This window comes from Protopterus annectens, chromosome 2.part1, assembly GCF_019279795.1.
Source record: "Protopterus annectens isolate FY-2018-M chromosome 2.part1, PAN1.0, whole genome shotgun sequence".
Taxonomy (NCBI): Eukaryota; Metazoa; Chordata; order Ceratodontiformes; family Protopteridae; genus Protopterus; species Protopterus annectens.
In genome coordinates this window covers 1379126844-1379149906 of record NC_056729.1, presented here as the reverse complement: position 1 = coordinate 1379149906, position 23063 = coordinate 1379126844, and the positions used below count along the sequence as shown (strand labels likewise).

The following is a 23063-nucleotide window of genomic DNA, read 5'->3' as shown; positions in this document are numbered from 1 at the left end:
TTATTAGAATGTTTAGGAATTTTAAAAGTTTTCCATTGTCTTTGGAAAACGGCAACATGACTGTAGTACTATTTGACATTAAGTTGGGAAAGTCCCTATCTTGAAACTGTTTTTATTAACTGATTGATTAATGTAAGAAGTGTTAATTAGCAACCTTGCTGGGCTTATAAGCAAATGTTTTACATTTGAGTTTTAGTCTGAGGAAGTCTCACTACTAGTGAGACGAAAAGCACTTTACGTTATGTTCATTTGTTTTAATAAAGAAGTGATTTTTTTTCATTCACTAAGGTGCAATTTACTTTTTGGTTATTTGTGTGCTTGCTCTCGGCTGCTGGGACTTCTCCCTATCGCTGTTTAGAGGAGTATTTGGTTTCGCTTGTGTTTTTATCCAGTTTCATGTCTTTTCAGGATACAAAATTTATGAAGTTAAAACAAAAACACAAATTGGTTCAGCAATACCTATATTTATGGGGACATAATAAAATGAAGTAGGAGTATGGGTTATAAAGGATATGTCAGAAGAGATTAAACAAAAGATATTACAAAAAACTGAGAAACTGAGATACAATACATGGAAACATTTTTAAGTGCCTTTAGTTTTATGCCCAAGTCAGACATATATTTAGTCAACCAGTGGAGAAGTTGTGAATAGCAATTAATAAAGAGTTGAAGAATTTTATCTGGAAGGGGAAGAGGGCAATAATCAAGTGAGCTAAGTCAATCCTTCCAATGGAACAAGGTGATTCAGGATTACTTGATTTGAAGGAGTATTTCAGAGCTACGTAGTTAAGCCTCCTGTACATAGCACAAGCAGAAAGCTATAACTCAAAGTAGAAATGGATGACGATGAAGCGGGGAAGTTCAAGAATTAAGGAGAGACTGGGACTTTGAATGCAAATTCTTAAGGAGAATAACAATAATCATACAGAATATTATATTCATAAATCAGCAGAAAGTATTCTAAGAAATAAGCCAACATGGGAATGGAGAAATGATATTCTGCCGATATGGATACCTGCAATTAAGGGTACAGAGAATAGACAAGAGGGGACGAAAATTTTCTGGAAAAAAATGAAAAATGAACCAAGGTATTAGGAACAAATAATTAGAGAGGGAAAGATCATAGAATGAGAAGAAGCCAATAATTAATTTGGACTGCAGGCTAGAGATTGCCTTCCATATCAGGGATTGATATCAAAGTACAGACAAAGAGAAAGGATTGGCAAATCATAAGGGAAAGACCAACACCTGTAGAGTTTTTGTACAATCTAGATCAATAGCTACTGTTAAAAAAAGAATAATTAGGATAATTAGTAGGGCATATAAAATACTGCATTATAACTATAGGAATCAATCAGAGTAGGTTAGAAAGGAATGGGAGGAGAGACTAGCTAAGCAATCCACAAAGAAACAGTGGGAGGATATTTTATGGCTCCCAAATATGCAACAAAGTCTAGAAGATTTATTTATCTTTGCTTAGAAGTGTTTGCACAAGTATTTTTATATCCTAAACAGACTCCAAAGAATTTTTCCTCAGGTACAGTGCAAATGTTGGAGATATGATGGGGAAGAAAGAGGTAACTGGGAACATATTTTTTGGGGAGTGTAATGTGTTGTTATTCTTTAAAAAAATCCCTGTGGACTACTGTCAGAAATACTGAGTGAGCAAACTGATATAACTAAGGAAATGATGTTTTTAGCTGTGATACAGAATCAGATTTGCCTAAACATAGTAAGGCCTTGCCTTGCTAAGTTTAATTCTGATGTCTGTCAAAAAAGCAATTATTAGAAAATTAAAATCAAAGCCCCAACATGAAAATCAAAGCCCCAACCAGCCATACTATATCTAGTGAATATAGTAATAGAGATAAAAGAAATGGAAGTGAGATCTTTAGAAAAGGGTACGATCAAATTACTTAGAAAAAATGGGAATCATGGGAACAATACATGCAGAATAATGTTTTGGAGGATGAATATGCTTTAAAGGAAAGTAAGAACTGAATGATCTATGCAATGTTTGACTGACAAATGACTGTACAGAATATTATTTATTTCATACATAATATTTCTACTGAAGATATGTCAATATGGTTTGCTTTCATTTGTATAAATGTGTGATGCCCCTCTTCCGGGCCAGTAATCAAGGAGCCCGAATCCTCACCACTGACACCAGTGAGGGATGTTCACTTGGATCAAAGATAGGTACACACACTATTTCCAGATACAGCTCTCTGCACCAAGCACCATTTCCTTTAAGAACACACAAAGAAGACACTCAGTCTGGGGTGTGAGTTTCCCTTTCTCTCTCTCCAGGCCCCCAGTAAGACTCCCCACTGGCACAGCTATAGAGTTGAATCCTCAGCCGAGTGTCCCAGGCCAAGTTCTCTACCACTTTCTCTCTTTCAAACCAGTGCTCTGTGTCTCTGCTCCAAGTAGCTGACACACACATTCTTTGAGATTTGATTTGCATACACACACACACACACACACACACACACACACACACACACACACACACACACACACACACACACACACACACCTGGGAAAGGTTGGCACAGATTTACTTGCTCTGCTACTCTTTTTGCCCAGACAATAAAGTAGTTACTGCCACCAGACACTCCAAAGCCAGCTACTCTAAGGCTGTTACAAGGTTACCCAATTATACTGAGTAAAATTAATACTAATACAAATGATAGTGTTTGACCAATGCGATAAGGCTTTCAGGAGCAACCACAGTGCCACCAAATAAATATAGGTACTCTCAAAGGTTAAATTATTCTCTAAAGAACCAGCCACAAAGAAAAGTTTAAATTTATTTAATAATAAATAATAAAATATCATGAAAATACTAAATATCTACTTACAATAAGCACCAGAGTTTCAGACACAGTAAATATTAAAACATAGATGAATAGATTCATACAGATATGGAAAAACAGTACTTAACTAATCTCACTATATTTTCCTGACTGATCTAAAGAATTACTATTCCCTAATTCACTTACTAGACCAAGGCAAGATGAAGTGGGTGAGAGATCCTTCTTTGTCAGGTTACAAAAACAGACCACTCTGAGACTTTTGTCTCATCTAGTATTAAAACATTATTTCAGTTCTGGATTACAGCACGACATCATATACATCTGGTCATCTGACTTCTTGTTCCCATACTACGCCCTTTACTAGAAACTGAACCAGAATCTCACTATATGTGTTACCATACACACATATAGAGCTTTGCTAAGATGTGTTGCAGCTTCTTGACATCATAAAACAATCTCAAACTTCCACCTTTCCAGAGCAGCAAATCGTTCACTCCCAAGGACAATTCAGAAGGCTTCCTAGTACATACTTTTTGTCTCTGGCTGCATTGAGACCTGTGAGATACAATTTTTATGGCCTAAATTAAGTGATTTAATTTCAGGATATTTTTTCTAAAAGCTAGCTGGGGCTGATATTAACCTCTTCTCTTTTAGTATCCCCTGTTACAATACTAATTTCCACAGTTACAATACAGTCTGACATACAGGTGCATTTCTTTTTTCTGTCCAGCAGGACCCACTGTTGGTAAATTTTTTTAACACAAGCAACTTTACAAATACATTTTCAACACAAGCACCTGTACAAATCAGTTTGGTATACAAATGGCATATAATTCTTTACAAAACTCCAGGTAGCTATGCTGGCATATATTCCACTGCCCCATTTCTACTGGCATAGCAGGCAATAGCTCACACCACCACAAAATTATGATTGCCTGTGTCATAAGTGATAATTCAATAAAGATGTTTCTTGTTTAAAAACATATTTTATATAGTCACAAAATATTGTAATTCTTGCAAGGAGAGAGGAAAAAAGAGTCTGTTTTCGATTTCCAGCTTAGAACACAGGCATATTAATTAATATTTAATTTCAACTTTATTTAAAAGGCAGTTTTTGCATGTTAGTGGCTCTGTCATCACACATCTGAATGGTGAAACATCTTAGACCAGCAATAGCCTCATAACATGGCATAAATCCTACCTAAGCTGGCATCTTGTGGAAATGGATCAGTCTTATATAAGAAAAACTCCAAAAAAAAACTCTTCCAGAATATTATATATCATTGAAGTGAATGGAAGTATGTTTTTCACAGCATCCTGCAAAGAGGAAATGGAAATATGACAAAGCAAAATATTTAACTGAGCATTGGTTGGGTCCATATGTATGTATTTTGAAGACTATATCCACAAAGATTGGGATATTTTGGCATACGCATTGAGATTTTAAAAATAATTCATTTACTATGTAAAAATAATGGTCTGATAAAGAGTTTACACACCCAAAAGCAAATTAACATGTTGGTATTATGCACTGTTCACTTTCATTGGTAAACATCTGCATTATGTAAAAGCTTGTGAAAACAAAGAAAATGATTTTGCAAATATTTACAATGGCGTAAAAATTTTGCAGAAATTACTATACTTACAATGTGGAAACAAAATAGGGGAAGTTACCTCCACAAAGAGACTAGTCACCAGTGGAGTCCCCCAGTATTCTGTGTTGGGACCTCTCCTGTTTGGCATGCACTTTTCTGAAGTAACAGTCAGTACCGTGCAGCCCTGGCTGACTAAGCTTGCAGATGACTGCAAGCTAGGAGCAGTCACTAAATCCCCAAATAAGTTAGCCATTCTGTAGGAAGGTTTGTCTCAAATAAATAATCTATGAATCTGTAAACCTATGAGCTTACCTATGAACTTATGAACAATTTACTATGTTTGAGGAATGTTACCTCTGGTTTGTGGTGGAAGAGAGTTGGGGGAAACAGAGCTCTGCTTATTGTGGTTTTGAGTTTATTCTGATGGATGATACTTGACATCAATTTAAATTTTTTCACTCATTAAATCGTTATAATGTTTAACACTTCATCAAAGTGAATGGATCCCATATGACCATCACTCATACAACTTTTAGTTTGTCTGCTACAAATGCTCATTTGCTAGTAGCTTGTGGCACACTTGCCCACTGCCACATCCTCTAAATGGCAAGTGATCTTATTCTCATTAATCCAATGCTACTGAACTGCATAGAATTACCAGAACCCTGACTCTAACATAAAAATGTCTGCCAGTCCCAAACCCTAACTTTAGCACTACTCTCACACTTCCAAGCGGTAAAGTCCTTGATCATTCCAAAAACCCAATACCTAAAAGTCCACTCTTTCCTTCTTAACTACTCCCTCAACCTAGAACTCCCCCACTCTCTCAACCTAGAACTCCCCACTGCTTTCTCAAACTAGAAATCCCCTGCAGCTTCAACTCTCAATCCCTAAACCTAAAGTCCATGATTAATCCCTAAACCTAAACTCACCCCCTCTTTGTAGTCTTAAATCCTCCTCCAGTTGCTGCCTGAGTCCTAACCAACACTTCCATCATCCTTCACTACTTCTCAGCAGCTGTCACACTTATCTTGTTCAAACTTGGCAACTGTGTTCAGGTGAGGTACAGCATCTCCACTCTCTCTGTATGGCTGCGGCACCTTGCCTCAGTATGCAGTTGAGTTAATCTTTGGGTGGCAGCGTGTGCAAGATACAAGACACCTAAGTCTCTGACTTTGAGTTTGTGATCTTCACTAGTCAAGGACTCACATGCTTGTAGTAGACCTGTTTCAAAGATTTTTCATTATAACCATTGTTTTGTCTTCTAGAAGTCTGAAAACAGGATGAGATATGGAAAAGGAGTAGAATAAATGCCATCATTTAAAAATTCTGTAGACTATAAGAAAATGAATTAAAGTGTGGGATGTAATGATTTCAAAAATCATGTGAAACATGACACTGGTAATTGTTAATCTTCATAGAAACGCCAGTGTAAAAGGCTTTAATCTGAGATTAGTTTGAAAACTAATTTCTGCTCTTAAAAGTTTGAAAAAATAAGTGTTTCTGGAATTCTAAGTCTCTTTTGTGTCACACAGGTGATAAAGACACCATTTAGTTTTATCTAAACAAACAGCTAAAATACTGGGTTCTTTGTCAAGATACTTTCTGGAATATTTATTAAAGAATTTTGCCATTTACTCTCCCGGCTTTGCTGAATCTCTGTTGAGAGTGAAGCATAAGTCAGAGGATCACTGTGAATGAACCTCTTGCTGTTTTGACATAAAGCTTACAGGAACCCCTTGTTAACATCAGAACGAGGGATCTTCAGTTGTTTGCTGTGAATCATTGAAATATGCCTAGAAAAAAATTAAAAAAGTCCAGTGAGGTCTCCAAACTTGTCCTGCAACCACTGCCTATCATACCTCAGGTTAGCTGTCCCATTCACCCCATCCTTGCCATGGCTTTGGTGATATGGAGTCAGCAATGCAATGTGTTTTATCTGTCTGTGATGGCAATATCTATGACAGAAATGTTTAATGACTATACTATAATCCACTATTTCTCTAAGAAGTGAAACAGAAAATATTATATTTTATTTCAAACTTTAGGCTAGTGGTAAGAAATACTTTTTTACTTGCTTTGCACGCTGATCTTGTTTTTGCCATTAAACTTACTTCAGACTACTATTTATAAAAAAGAATTACCATCTTATTCCTTACTACATAACGTTTTGCAACTTTGGACTGTTCTTGGTTGATTACCTCATTTAGATTTACAAATATATTTAGCAGTTTATTTTTGCTTTTATACTTTCTTGCTAAAGGGCTAAAGGTAATTTCCTGTCACAGAAAAGTGGCAGCCCTCCCTGTACCGTTACCCCTCGATAACTTATACCAACATTATGGCTGCATCTATATGAAGAAGGGAGAAATTTCCCACAAGAAAAGAATCACTGTAAGGGCAGACTTAGAAATTGCTGTGGAAAACACACTGCCAGAGCAGACTTAGAAATTGCTGTGGAAACACTGGTCAGCATTTTGTTCCATGGTGTCTTGTAACTGATGCTCAAGCAACTATTTGTTGTCCAGCTGCAGCCATACTCTTCAAAGCTGCCCTAAGTCACCTATACTACATGTTTTAGCTTTATAAACCTCATCTGAGCTTACTGATATTAGTGACGAAATCTGTGGAGTACAGATAGCAAATCAACACAAATCTATATTAGAAATGCAGTCAATGTACTTACGCCAACATCTCAAGCTGTAACATTGGTGGTGTGTTAACATAATCGACAAATCTGTTTAAAATAGTTGGATAGCAATTAATTTAAAGAAGTCTAAAATATTACCCATAGATTCCAACAATTTAAAAATATGTAAAATTCTAGCATTCCAGAATGTAATCCAATATTTTTTTCTGAAAAAAACTTCATTCTAATATGTAGATATTAACATACAGTAGCTGTGGTAAAATTCTTACAAAAATAGAATACTATTAATAAAGATATAACTACTACCTGTTTCAGTGAATTAAAATAAAATTAAATCTTTGCAAAACACAAAGTTGAATTTATTTTACGAAATGTCTCTTTCCTTCTTAATAAAATCAGTCAGGAAGTTTGTTTAGCAGCATGGTTCTCTATAAGTACCATGGCATGTTGTAATCTCTGATAAGTATAAAGGGTAGTTAAAATTTTCTGATCCAGAAACATGTTACAACATAAACATTCAGATTTACTCAACAAATGCTCTGAGTTTTGTGTAATTCTGCTCTGATATATTGAAGTATCCCCACCCAAAAAACATACTAGATACAACAGCAAATTTGACAAAAAGGAAAAAAATAAAGCAGATGAGAATTACATGTGAGCATGAGCAACTGCTCAATAACAGTATCATACAGAGACAAAGGCTCAATCTGTGTGTGTGTGTGTGTGTGTGTGTGTGTGTGTGTGTGTGTGTGTGTGTGTGTGTGTGTGTGTGTGTGTGAGAGAGAGAGACAGAGGGCGCCTGTAACTTCTTTCAGTCTAAATCATTTACTTTGGAGGAAAGTATAGTCTTTTATTCCTCTAAATAAGGCTTACTTTTTACATTTCAAGATTTGTTTTCACTGCCTGTCTTACACTGAAATGTAATTTTATAAAAACAATCCAATGTTCCAACGTGTAGCTTTATGGTGAAATCATCACATTGCCTAGGACAATTTATTGTAGTTGCTTGCATTTTATTTTGCAAAATACAAGGGTATTCTGGTATTTGATAGAAATGCATTTCTTGCCATGTGTTACTGAATGCTTAGAAATAATTTGTAAAAGTGTAAGGTCTTATGACTGGGTCAGAGATTATAATTGTTATTATTTTTCTAAAATTCTTCTCAATTCTGAAATCGTTATTCTCTATGCAAATATATAGATTTAAGTTTAAAACTACAATGACATGATTTCCTTCCCTTGTCTGACTGGTTGAATTAACAGCTACTTTTTCTACAAAACATAGAAACACTCATTTGTAGAATTGTATTTCTTTTTTGTAACAGTGCATATAAATATGAGTAGAGAAACTGAAATGGATTACTTACTCTAACAACATATACCCGAACTAACACATTGATAGGATCATTACTTGGAATTCCCTGGAACATTCCAAAGTTAGGGTCAAATCCTGCTTCTTTGGTCACATCCTCTGGAAGAGGCATCTTGTACACACACATGGAACCCTGTTACCAAAGAAGAAAATGCAAAGAAAATCTTAACAATGCAGTATGTGTAATTACTTACATGTCTTCTTTCGCTTCTGTACATTCCCTGTATGTAATGCACATATCAAAAGTTCCTTGGAGAAGACTGCTGCAACATGTCTCAACAGCTTTGTCAATGAGCTTCTAACACCATACTATTTCTAAAAAATAATTAACAGGACACACTATACTGTCCTAAACCAAGCCATGCAGAGCATGCAGGAACATAGGGAGGCCCACAGCCATAGCTAGTGGGCGACCAGATTCCTAGAGTTAAAACGAAAGTCTTCATTGTCAGAGTTTTGTTTAGAAAAAAAAAGCATTAAAGCTATTTTACAAAACAGTAGTTAATACAGTATGAAAAAGGTTTAAATCATTAATTTCAGTCTTAATTGACCAGAGAACTATACAGAAAATAATGTACCAACTAAGTTTAATATAAACAATATTTCAATACTTTGCTAGTATTGTATTCTCACAAATAAAATTTACAATTGCTAACAACTGAAATGTGTATATGTAAAATAGTTTGACATGTTAACATACTTTATATATGTATATGTTCTTTTTTGTAGATAAACTCTGTACTTTTAGCAGATAAATGCTATAGTTTTAGCTGATAAATTCTGTAAGGCTTGCTGTTAATACTTGTTATAATCTTCCCAAGATGGGCCTGCAAATAGTTATGTTTGATCAGTGTTTCACCCCATTAAATAAACAGAAATAACAGTAAATACAATAAATAAATGCAAACTAGTACCAAGAACAGGTGTGACAAGTGAAACATAAACTGTTGTTATAATTGAGACTGAGATTACCACATACTGCTAACAATAAGTTTTCATCTGAGAAGAGTCACAAAAAAGATTTGTGTATTCAAACACAGTGATTTAAAAGACCCCTGTACCAGCTGTATAATCTATATTATACAATGCCTACTCTAAAACGTGCACGCTGATTGGCCAGCCCAACCAGCGTGCCCGTTGTAAATCCCTCAATATACTAACGGAAAAAGGTCCGGTCGCCCGGACTTTTTTCATTAGTATAAAACACTGTCTCGCTATGTTAAAAGAGTTTAACATAACGACACAGATTTAAAAAAAGCAACAGAGATCTCCGTTGCTTTTTTTAAAGCTGTCTCGCTATGTTAAACTCCTTTAACATAGCAACACAGTGTGTAAAAAGCAACGGAGATCTTGCAATCTCCGTTGCTTTTTTTTTTAAACTTGTCTCGCTATGTTAAATGAGTTTAACATAGCGAGACAGCTTTAAAATAAGCAACAGAGATCTCCGTTGCTTATTTTAAAGCTGTCTCGCTATGTTAAACCCATTTAACATAGCGACAGTAAAGCAACGGAGATCTTGCGTTCTCGTTGCTTTTGCCCACAACTCTGATGTACTGTGTAGGCATGCAGTACATCAGAACTGCTGCGAACACCAGACAGCTGCGGAAGGGCAGCAAAGAGGATATACAATGCCATTATTTAAGAAAAGTAATTATTTCTTTTCTTAAATAATGTCATTATATAATAATAACCACTTCTGGGTGTGGGTAATGCTGGATTTACCCACGGTTGTCTTTGTTTGGTCCCGAGGGCGAAGCCCTCGGGACCAAACCACGCCAACCGTGGGTAAATCCAGCATTACCCACACCCAGGCGTGGGTTATTGCTATAATAATATTTGCTCTTCAGATGAAGCACATAACATTCTTGATAGATTTATGGGTTTAGACTGGGTGAGGCGATGACCTTTTCGCTAGACTAAACCCAAAGCTGCATTCCCAGCTATGTGTCCTCCTGTGAAACAAACTTTATTATAAGAAGAACTCTTGAATAGAGGCCTGCCATAGAACACACTCCAGGTAGGTTGCTGAGTCACTTAAAAAGGATAGTCTTGGGGGGGGGGCACTGCTGTACACTGCAAAACAACATATACATTCAATCTGCTGGATCACAGCTATTGAGATCTCCATTGCATTTTCTGTCTGATTTGCAAAATGGGTTATACAGCCAGGAAAACAGAGTTTACCCTCACTTAGTCTGACTGCAAAAATTCTTCCTTGGTATATGGCCAGCAACACACATGGACAGAAAAAAAAAGCATAACAAAAACAATGCAACTAAATCAGGCCTCTGGTTACAATATCCTATCCTTGTTTTTTTTTTTCTACAGTTAAAACTTTGTGCTTGTGCAGGTCTGGATGATGTTGCCCTCCAACAGTATCCAACTCTTGATGACTCATAAAGCAGACAAATAGGAAACTAATTCATATTGGTTTCACTGACAGGAACCAGTCTAATCAGATGAATGTCAGGTGGATAACAGACCAAGAAGGAACATTTGCAACAATTATCCAGTAAAAAACAAAAATAATTCCAATTTTGCTTTAAATGTCTAATTTTGAAAGTTATTTGAAGCTGAACCTGTTTTTGAAGTGTCAAAAGGGAAACATTTTTATCTTTTGGATGTAAAGTAACAGAATATAGATATTCAAACAGTAGAAATCAACAGATCTTTCTTTTCTTACTTATATAGGCAGTTATCCTTTCGCCACCCAAGAAAATTATTTTCCTGTGCTCCTGTCAAGCAGTGCCACAAAAGTGATCCCTGGAGTGAATTTTCTGTTTCCCATCCAGTCATCAAGGTTTTTCTTTAAGAGGGCCAATGAGGAGCTTTGCTTGATATGAATGGGTAGTTTGTACAAGAGTATGGGAAGTCTCTGGGACAGGAATCTATCCCTCCAGCGTGTTCTGTTTATTGTGGTGACAATGTTTGGGTCCATGGAGTGTGTGCTTCAGAGAGATTGGGAGCTCTTTAATTGTAGCATGTCCAACAGCTCTGGGTTTGACATAGCTTTGTATGTTAGGCAGAGATCACCTCTGAGTAAGCGATATGCGACGGAGTAGAGCTGGAGTTTTTTGAGACTGTCTGTGTATGGCATCTGTTTTGAGGCCGGTAAGCCTCTTAGTGAGGTATTTTTGTGGCCTTTCCAATTGTTGTAGGTGTCTTGTGAGATAGATGCCAAACGGGGCATTGTACTCTATAATGGGTCTGATGAGGGATGCGTAGAGAGGAACAATGACCTCCTTTTTTCTAGAGGAGAACCCTTTTGTGATGAGGTGTGCCATATAGAAGGATTTCCTGACTACTGTGGTGATGTGGTTATCAAAGGAGAGACTACTGTCCACCTGTGTCCCAAGGTCTCTTATTACACTTTCAGTGTTTAATGAGCTACCACCTATGTGGTAGTTCATGGGTACCAAGTTTTTCCCAAACGGGATGACAATGCACTTCTTGGCATTGAGCTTGAGGCCATGACTTTGACACCAAGCATCTGTCTCTGTGAGGCTCTTTTGTAGAATGTCTACATCATTAGGTGGTTCTATTATGGCTCCCAGTTTGCAGTCATCTGCGAACTTTGTTAGCCAAAGACCTTCTGTGTTGGCCTGCACTTCAGAGAAGTAGATGCCGAACAGGAGAGGACCCAGGACCGAACCCTGTGGTACTCCACTTGTCACGAGTCTGAAGTTGGACTTGGAGTCGCTACTTTTACTGTGTGGGTTCTGTCAGTGAGCCAGTTGGCCACCCATCTCGTGACATAGGGATTTATGCCCAGTTTAATGAGTTTATCTATAATTCCAGAGTTGATTACAGTTGATGTAGTATCCTTATTTACATCTATACCTATTTTTGAAGGTAGAGACTTTGTGAGGGATTATTTAAACAAATATAGCGAGCTTGAGCCAACTGAAATCAATGTTTTATGTACACTGTTGGAAACTGTATTACACAACAACTGTTTCTTCTTTCATGACAAATATTACAAGTAAAAGAAGGGAGTGGCGATGGGGGCTAGTGTTGCCCCAGCCTACGCAAATTTAGTTTTAGGATGGTGGGAGAGAGAACTTATACCTATTATGACAGGATTCAATAACATTTTACTATACAAAAGGTTTGTAGATGATTTGTTTTTTGTCATTAGAAAAGGTACTAAATGTGAGACATTTTTGTAAAATTTGATCAAAACTTCTATTTTATCTTTTACTAAGAGTAGTAGTGGTTGTTTAATCAAGTTTTTGGACATAACATTGAAATGGGATTTCGAAACCAAGAGTTTCAAAAGTGACATCTATAGGAAAAATACTTTTTCCAATACTTACTTGCATTGGATGAGCAATCATCCTAGATATATGAAACGTAATATTCCAAGAGGCCAATACATTCGGGCCTCAAGGATGGTCAGTAATGAAGACTCTTTTATAAAAGAAAGACAATTTATTACTAAGTTGTTTGAGGAAAGAGGGTATGCTACAGATCTCATTAGGGGAATTTGTGATGAAATTAAGGGAAAGAGAGATACAGATTTTCCACCCATTATAAGGAAAGGGTTTACTAGTAAAAGTAAAATTAAAAACACTGCGGATTATATTCCACGGTGCTGTTTAGAAATTTCAGTAGATTCTTCTCATATCAGAGACATTATCCAACAGAACTGGAGAATTACTAAAAGTCACATGGAAGTTGGACAAGCATTAGGTGAATATCCATTGTTTGTGAATACCAAAAAGGGTAGTATAAAACAGTTGTTAGAAACAAATGATACAAAACTTGGTGTAATTAAAACACAGAAGAGCAAGGGTACATACAAATGTAATGGTTGCTCTAGTTGCCGGTACATTTACGAGGGTTCTTTTGTCATGCTTCCCCACTTCCAAAATATTATAAATTTAAAATTTAGGTATAGTTGTGATACTGTGGGGGTCATTTATTTGGCTTTATGCTCAGGGTGTGACACTTTTTATGTTGGAATGACCACTAGAAAGCTAAAGGACAGGATTCAGGAACATCTTAGGGCTATGAAGCGTAAGGATGACAATAACGCTTTATATAAACACTCCACAGTTTGTAACAATTGTAAAAAGTTTTGTTTTACCATTCTTGAGCAGGTATGTATATACAAAAGAGGGGGTAATTACAAAAACCAGGTTGAAACAAGAGAGGTGTACTGGCAGATAAAACTGGGGGCAGATAATGCACCTGGTTTAAATTAACACATAAATATTAAGTGTTATTTAACAAATAGGGATTATAAGGGTTACATTTCCCTTTTGTTGTGAAGTGATTTTAAATTGATGTTTTAATAGACTTATTATGCAATTAATTGTTAATTGTTTTAACATTTTGTATTTAACTGTTGTGGTTTAGTGGTACCTTTATTCTGAGGAAGTTTTTACGAAAGCGGAGATTAAATATTTTTACACTAAACGTTGGGTTGGTCTTCTGTCTTCTGGTGGAATTTTTTGGTATAATAACTTTCTCCTTGTTTAGCCTGGTGAGTGAGACATCAGTGTGCCTGACTATAGAGTCACCTATGACTAGTGTGTTGGGTACATTGTTTTGCCTTATGGGCTCAGGTTGAGCGGCACACTGATTTTGTGGGCTATGTGTCATTTGGGTAGTGTTGGGGGGTGGTGGTTGTCTGTGTTTCAGCTTATGAAGTCTCTGTTGCTTGGGCAGATTTTTATCGAGAGCCTCCGTGAACGTGGGTGTGTGCTTTGTGTTTCTATGTGTGGGTTTTGGTAGTGTGGGTTTTGAAGGACTATTGTTTTGTTGCACTGTCTATCTCTATATAAAGTACTGGCAATGACCCTGACATTAATGACATTATAATGTGCTATTACTTGTCCATTTATTTATTTATTTTAACTACCATCTTCCTCCTCCTTCCTCTATGCGTGCATTCATTCTTTACAGCCCCTGATATCTTAGGACACAATGAGAGGGAGAATAAAATTAGGGATCATGCCTACCATCCAGGAAGGACTATGAGATTAAGAGGTTTTTTTTGCATGTTTCTAGACCAGCCCCCCCCCCCCCCACTAGAAAGTAATGTGAAGTTCCTGCTTTGCTGGACTCAGTACTAGTGCTTACTCTTGCAGATGTGAATTTCCAGCTATGGTGTGCACATGCACTCTTTGGTGTATTCATTCTCTGTTTCAGGTTATAGTTTCTGAAATCCCAGGACTTGCCACAAGTAGGACTTTTTATGTTAGAATATGGCCAATGCTCTCTCTTCTGGGAAGGGAAAGCTGGTATCAGCCTCCTTCTCCGATCCTTTCCTGGTCCACTGCTCCAAAACCCAAGCCACTTTGTGAACTTGGGCCATCTGGGGCACAGACAGAGTGAAAACCTCTATAATGTGCATCTGGCATAAGGCACTGTTAATAAAAGATGTTGGCTGACATTGGTATGTTCTACTGACTCTTGGGTTGGCCATTACCAAAACCTACTTCACCACAGCTTTGTTTCCAAATCAGGCAAATCATATAAAATGAATGCATACCAATCATGGCAAAATATGCAGCAGGTATACAGCTTCCTTATGTAGTTACGCTCTGTTTTAATGTTTATGTAATATAAAAACATGTCTGAACTAATCTACCACTCCAGATGTGGTCTCACCAACAGTTTTTGTAAAGGGAAACTTGACTTCCTTCTTTCTGATGGGATGTCTCTCTGCATACTTCTCAGAATCATCTAGCATCATTCGCTGTTGTTTACAGTAATTTCTGCATTTAGAATATTTGGTATAAAACTGCGGTGGTGGTGCTGTGGGAGCGTTGTCACCTCACAGTAAGATGTTGTCCTGTTCAATTCTCAGCTAAAGCGTCTTCTGTGTGGAGACATGTGTGAATGGGCATACCTTCGTTAAAGGTTGTGCATCAGGGCTGTCAACTTGGCATGTAAAAATCTACTGCCAATCATTAGCGGACCAGAGTTCCGCTCTGGTGGCTCCTAACCGGGAAAAGACAAAAGACGCAACATAATATCCTCCTTTTCATTTTTGCTGTAGCCAGTACCTTACTAGCTATTATACAGTTTGATGGGGATCTTTGTTTCCCAAGTGCATTATGTTGCACTTTTCTGTTGTAAATCTGTGTCAAAGCTCTTCTCACTCTGTCCTTCCAGGCATCTGCATTGACCATACTGCTTTTAAGAGGACTGAATGCATCAATGAATCCTGACTACAGCACTTGCAATTCTACCTTGTCACTCTGCAATCCATTGGCTACTGTCTTTAGTAGCTTATTGCCATTGCAGTTCTTAACCCAAAATGCCACTCTGTGTACCTGGTCAAGATTAGGTAACTTAGAAATTATTCATCTATTGTAAAAAATAATAACTTCATATGAGGTTATAACCTTATGCTTAAACCATTTCCAATGTAACCTTTATAAAGACGAATAAGTTTTGTGACATACTGTAAGTTTGAAATTGTAATACTTTGGAGTGTTCTCTTCATATTGAGGTACACTGAGGTAGAGTGATATTTGCATTAGTGTTTTTTTACATAGAAGAGTATAGTGAAATCAGCCTTCCAGGCTGGTGGGTGCAGAGACCAATTCCTCTGAAAAACTGTTCAGTGGCTTCACAGCAAGTTTACTAAATTCACTGTTTGATGCACCCAATCTCAGTTTATTGTGCATAACATTAGGACTCACAATTACAGGTTTCGCTGTTATGACAGGGAGCAGTTGTACTATTTGTTACAGATTAAACCATTTCAAATTGATTTTTGAAATTCAGGCATTGTCAAAGTTCTTGACATGAGGAGGAAAAAAGCAGCAGATGATTCTCCACAACCAAAATTACCATAATAATAAATAAATAAATATAAATAAATAAATAAATACTTTTTCCCAGAAATTTTCCATTAAGGTGTTTGACATATGACAACTGTCCCAAGTTGTTTTTATCATTTTTTTTTGTTTTTGTCAGCATCTAACTACCCACTGTGTACCCTCCCCTTGTTAGTTTGGGAGCCCAGAAATTCACAGTAGCCAGTTTTCTCAGAAATGTAGCAGAGTCTTGTATCTTTGTCTGAGCTACAAATGGTAACTCTAAGGTCACTGAAATGTTGGGTGAGGGAAGTGTCATTTATCCCTCACACTGAAAAATCTTAAAGCTAGTGCATTTAAAGTTGTTGGGATATGGGTGAGTAGAGGTGCTCATTACACAAAAAAATGCTTATTTTGTGATTTTTTTTTAGCCAATGATGCGTTGCTGCAATTAAGTTGTTTATACAGAATCAGATGTTATCACACTTGATTAATTGCAATGCACCTACTGTCTGCCCCAGGATGTATTCGTTTATGTTAACAATTATTACAGGTAAGCTACTATAAATTGGACCATTACTTTTGGACTGTCAAGTATTCTCCCATCTTTCTATATGTAAATATATACTGCTGCAGATCCTGGTATTGTCAAAGTATATATTTTTAGCTCTTTTGCAACGCCACTTATGTAGAAATGAACTCTGTGGATCTAGGTACAGATGTGTCTGTACTTATATGACTACATTTGCCATTTTCTTTCTCCTTCAGGCTAATGATGTCACTGGGAAAAGCTGGTTTGACAGAATATAAAAGAAGAAAATGTTCTGAGCTATTACTCTTATAGGGGAGTGGTTGATGTAATGGTTAAGGTCCTCACCTCACAGATACAAAGTACTTGGTTTGATTCTGATCTCTGATTATTTGCTAAGTTTGTAATAGTTTGCAGCCTAATATTTACATATCAAGCTAAGTATCTTTTGTTCGGAAAAGCAAATGTATAATGTTAATGTTTTGAATTATTAGGTGTTTAAAACCTCCATTGACCACTTAGGAAAGAAAATTCTGAGTTTTTACCACAGAGACTTTACAAAGTTAAGGATGCTTACATTATATTCGCTTTATATGTTTGTTACATCCTTTTTATTCCTCCTGGAAAGTGTTCAAGTGTGGTTACTTAAAAGTGGCCACTGAAAAAACATACAATACACCTAAATATTGTTTTCTTTGGCAGACCCCTCCTACCCTCAGTACAAATGATTATTGAAACCCTTACTTTATTTATTATCACTTTTGAAAGTATTACCTATTAGAGAAAGTTAAACTTCTGAATCCAGCAAATAGGCTTAAAGATCCCCAATCACTAATAAAATATATATTGTGTTTTTCAATTAAAAGGACTGGAAAATCCAGCTCTCTTCACCTGACAGTAAAACGACTGAGACAGACTTCTTGTCAGGAATATGTACTGCAGCAGGTGGGGTGGGGTGGGGGGGCTGCACCTATGGCAGGAAGGCAGTGTAGTAATTGTGAAGATCTGCTTTATTTGTAGATGTTTTCATTAAGTAGATGTAAATGCATACATTTATGATTAGGAAGTTGACAGGCATGGTGAATGTTTGATTGGCCTATGATGGTAGTCACTGTGACAGGGTCATATTTAGGACAGTAAGTCTATGATGGTAGTCAGTGTGACAGGGTCATGGTTAGGACAGTATGTCTATGATGGTAATCTGTGTGACAGGGTCATAGTTAGGACAGTACGTCTATGATGGTAGTCAGTGTGACAGGGTCATAGGACAGTATGTCTATGATGGTAGTCAGTGTGACAGGGTCACAGTTAAGACAGTACATCTATGATGGTAGTCAGTGTGATAGTGTCATAGTTAGGACAGTCTGTCTATGATGGTAGTCAGTGTAACAAGGTCATAGTCAGGACAGTATGTCTATGATGGTAGTAAGTGTGACAAGGTCATAGTTAGGACAGTACATCTATGATGGCAGTCAGTGTGACAGGGGCATAGTTAGGACAGCATGTCTATGATGGTAGTCAGTGTGACACAATCATAGTACAGTACATCTATGATGGTAGTCAGTGTGACAGGGTCACAGTTAAGACAGTACATCTATGATATTAGTCAGTGTGACAGGGTCATAGGACAGTACGTCTATGATGATAGTCAGTGTGACAGGGTCATAGTTAGGACAGCATGTCTATGATGGTAGTAAGTGTGACAAGGTCATAGTAAGGACAGTACATCTATGATGGTAGTCAGTGTGACAGGGTCATAGTTAGGACAGTATGTCTATGATGATAGTCAGTGTGACACAATCATAGGACAGTACAACTATGATGGTAGTCAGTGTGACAGGATCATAGTTAGGACAGTATATCTATGATGGTAGTCAATGTGACACAATCATAGTTAGGGCAGTATGCCTATGATGGTAGTCAGTGTGACAGGGTCACAGTTAAGACAGTACATCTATGATGATAGTCAGTGTGACAGGGTCATAGTTAAGACAGTACGTCTATGATGATAGTCAGTGTGACAGGGTCAGAGTTAGGACAGAATGTCTATGATGGTAGTAAGTGTGACAAGGTCATAGTAAGGGCAGTATGTCTATGATGGTAGTCAGTGTGACACAAAAAGAAGTTATGTACTTACCATAATGTTCCATGTGAGTTGTTTATCTCGCCTTTATTCTCACTGATGGGTTCGGAGCTGATCCTCGGCTCAGACACGGCCGATAGCAAAGCTCAAGGTTTGCCAGTAGCTCGAGACCAAGCCCCTTATCCCACAATGCACTGCTGGAATTACCTCAGATCTTGTTTGCTGCGAGTAACAATATATATACCCTTTTATTTATTTCTACAAAGAAACACTTCCCGAAGGGGAAGAAGAAATATTGAATAACCAGGATGTTACTAGCCTTTAAGTCAACAGTCAGCCAGGAGGGGGAAGGAGGGAGGGACGTGAGAATAAAGGCGTGAGAATGACCCTGGTAAGTACATAACTTCTTTATGTGAAGTTGTTAAATCTCGCCTTTTATTCTCACTGATGGGTAGTGTCCCTAGCACCCTCAATCTTGGTTGGCTCATGGAAGTACATTCTTCAGTACCGTGGAACCAAAGGAAGACCTGTCCCTGGAAGCCTTATCTACTTTGTAATGTGTAATAAAGGTATGAGGCTTAGACCAAGTGGCTGCAGCACAAATATTGTCAAGGGGCAATTTAGCTTGAAAGGCAGAAGACATAGAAACAGCTCTGGTAGAATGAGCCTTGGGTTTGTGTGTCAATGGCATGCTTGCATTCTCATAAACAAAGGATATACAATCTGATAACCATTTAGATAAGGTTGTTTTAGTGACTGGATTGACTTTTCTGGCTTCTGAGAAGGATACAAAAAGTTGATCTGATTTTCTAATACCCTTAGTTCTGTCGAGATAAAATCTGAGCTGTCTGTGAACATCAAGTTTGTGCAGCATGTATTCCAATTTGTTCGAGTGGTTGGGAAAAAAGACTGGCAGCTCAATGCCCTGATTGATATTTGACTCAGAACAGACTTTAGGTAAAAATGAGGGGTTTGTTCTGAGAGATACTCTATCAGCATAGAAAATCATGTAAGGTGGTCTGACAGATAATGCTTGAAGTTCTGACACTCTGCGGGCAGAAGTAATGGCCACTAGAAAAATAGTTTTCCAGGATAAATATTTGAGATCACAAGAAGATGCTGGCTCAAAAGGGGGAAGAATAATTTCAGACAGCATAAAGTTTAAATTCCAGGGAGAATAGGGAATTTTGACAGGAGGTCTCATGTGAAGAACACCTTTAAGAAAAGTGTTAGATAATTTATGACCCATAACATTTGAGCCACCAAACCCAAGGTGAAAATTTGAGATGGCAGCTAACTGGACTTGAACTGTAGCAGCTGCTGCCCTTCCTTAAAAATCTTTGTCAAGAATTCTAAAATGGACGATAGTGGAGCTCAGAAAGGGTCAATTTTCTGCGTGTTGGCCCAAATTGAGAACCTTTTCCATTTACTGCCGTATAATTTCCTGTTAGATGGCTTGTGAGAAGACAAGACAATTTGTCTTGTATCTTCTGAAATTGAATGAAGCCTGGAAATTAGGGGAAGTGGAATAGCCAAGCAGTCAGTTTCAGGAGCTGCAGTGAAGGATGGAGGTCCCCTGACAGGTGCATCAGAAGGTCCGGAACTGGGTCCAGGATCCATGGATCTTCAAACAGATGATGGTGGAGAAATGGGAACCAAATCTGTTGAGGCCAGTAGGGGGCTATGAGGATAACAGCTCTTCCCAGCGATTTTGCTTTCTGTAAAAATCTGGGTATCAATGGGAAGGGTGGAAATGCATAAAGGAGACCCGGGGGCCAATCGTGTAAAAGTGCATCTCTCGGGGGATGACCCGGAGGTGGTATTAGGGCAAAGTAGCTTCTGCATTTTGAATTGATGTGGCTGGCAAAGAGGTCACAGCAAGGCTGGCCCCATTTGTGGAAAATCCACTCCGAAACCTGTTGTTTGAGAGACCACTCATGTGGGATATATATCACCCTGCTTAGCTTGTCCGCTATCACGTTGGATTTCCCTGGGATGTGTATTGCAAACAGAAAATGGTGGGATGACACAGCCCATTGCCAGACCCTGAGGGCTTCTCGACAAAAGGGGTAAGACTTTGTTCCACCTTGCTTGTTCAAGTACCAGACTACTGACATGTTGTCCTTCTGAACTGCAATAGTTCCTAGAGGAAGAGAGTCCTGAAAGTACTGCAACGCCAGAAGTACCACTCTCAACTCTAGAACATTGATGTGCAGATGTGATTCTTGATCTGTCCATGTGCCTTGGGCAGTCTTTCCCTGAAAATGCCCCCCCCCACCCTATCAGGGAAGCATCCATGGTCACAGTGGCTACTGGGTGGGGGGGGGGCAAAGGGTCTTCCGATTGTGACATGAAGAGACATCAACCACCACCGAAGGTCTCTCTTGCAAAAATCCGTGATGAGAATCATGTGGTGCATCGGTAGTTTCTGGTAAGACAACTGAGCAAAGAGGAGCCATTGAAGAATTCGCATATGCATCCTTGCGAGTGGTATAGCCAGGATTGCTGCCGCCATCAAACCTAGCACCTTCAAAACCTCTGCTGCTGTAGCTTTGTTCTTTGACACCAGTGAGCTGACGTGTTGGCGGAGAAGTGAGACTCTTTTGACTGGAATATGTACAGTGGTAGTTGTGGTATCTAACTCTGCTCCTATAAAAACAGTATGCTTTGATGGCGATAAGGCAGACTTTTCGAAGTTGATTGTAATGCCTAATTGATGGCAGAGTGTCAGAGTGTATTGTGTTGCCTGATTCAATTGATGCCTGGTGATAGTGGTGAGGAGCCAGTCGTCCAGGTATGGAAACACCTGGAATCCTAGACATCTCAGGTGAGCCATGACCACTGCCATGCATTTGATGAACACTCTGGGGGCTGTAGTGAGACCAAAGGGCAGGGCTCGAAACTGGTAATGATTGGCTCCCAGCCAGAAATGCAGGTGATCTCTGGAGCGTCTGTTCATCTTTATGTGATAGTACGCGTCCTTGAGATCTATGGAGCACATCCAATCGTCTTTCTCTAGGAAGGGAAGAATGGACTGAAGTGTGACCATTCTGAACTTCTCTTTCTTTACGAACTGGTTGAGGCTGCTGAGGTTCAAGATAGGTCTCCAGTCCCCTGTTTTCTTTGGTACCAAAAAGAATCTTGAGTAAGTTCTGAATCCAACTTGCTCTGCTGGGACTGGTTGGATGACTCTTTTTTCTAGCAATCTGTGGACCTCTACGATTGCTTGTTCCCTGAGACTGGGTGGAACATCTGGGATTCTGTTTACAGGAATGGGAGGGGTAGAGAATGGCATGAAATATCCTGTGGTAATGATGCTTTGTACCCATGTATTTGACGTGAAGTTTAGCCAGACTTCTAGGTACAAAGACAAGCGACCCCCGACTGCCTCCAGAGCCGAACAGCCGGGCCCCCTTTCAGGGGTGTTGGTAGGGTTGACTGGGGAACTGACCCCTGTCACCCTGTTGCTGAGGACCCCTCTGCCACGGGGGTGGCATCTTCTGTTATAACCCCCTCCTCTGCCTCTAGAGGGGGTTTCTCCATGTGTGTCCTGAAAGGCTCCCTGTGCTTTTCGGAACCACATTTTCCTCCCCTAGGGCCCTTGGGATAGGGCTGAGTAGGGGTAGAAAAACAGACTCCAATGGCAGATAAGGTCTTGCCTTCCTGCTCACACCTGGTTAAAGTTTCCTTTACTTTAAGCCCAAACAGTGATGAGCCATCAAATGGTGTGTTGATAAAGGAAGACTTAAAGGGTTCCACAAAGGAACAGAAATGCATCCAGGCTTGCCTTCAGAGAGCAATGCCCAAACTAGTGGCTCTACTCGAACCATCAGCTGCATAAGATATGAGATGCATGGACGAGTTTACAACTGAATTTAGAGTAGCAAGCTGGGCATTGACTTTGTCGGCTACCCCTGCAGCTACCGTACCCTGGAGAGTATCTCCTAGCTCTTTCAGGAGATCTCTTTGTAGTCTCATAAAATGGGTTAAGTAGTTCAGTGATTGCAGAGAAAAAGTTGCTGAACTAAACATGCATTTCCCATATCTATCCATGATCCTAGAATCTCTGTTAGGAGGATGGATAGATGTGGATGTTTCAGACACTTCCTTTTTGGTGGCTGCAGCTACCACCATAGCATCAACAGGCACTCCCTTAGTCAAAAATGGCTTGTCCACTGGGGCAGACATGAATTTATTTGGCTTGCGAGGGACAGGTTTCATGGCCTCTGGTGACTCC

At 38.6% G+C, this 23063-nt stretch overlaps 1 protein-coding gene across 13 annotated transcripts in view; it reads right to left on the bottom strand.

Moving 5' to 3' along the window:
• The window catches only part of OTOF (otoferlin), a 2911272-nt gene that overhangs the window by 265729 nt on the left and 2622480 nt on the right, over positions 1–23063 (bottom strand). For all 13 annotated transcript variants that reach the window (XM_044062838.1, XM_044062837.1, XM_044062844.1 and 10 more), the window contains one exon: positions 8435–8572. In XM_044062838.1, coding sequence (XP_043918773.1) covers positions 8435–8572 — 138 coding nt within the window. The remainder of the gene's footprint in view (positions 1–8434; positions 8573–23063) is intronic.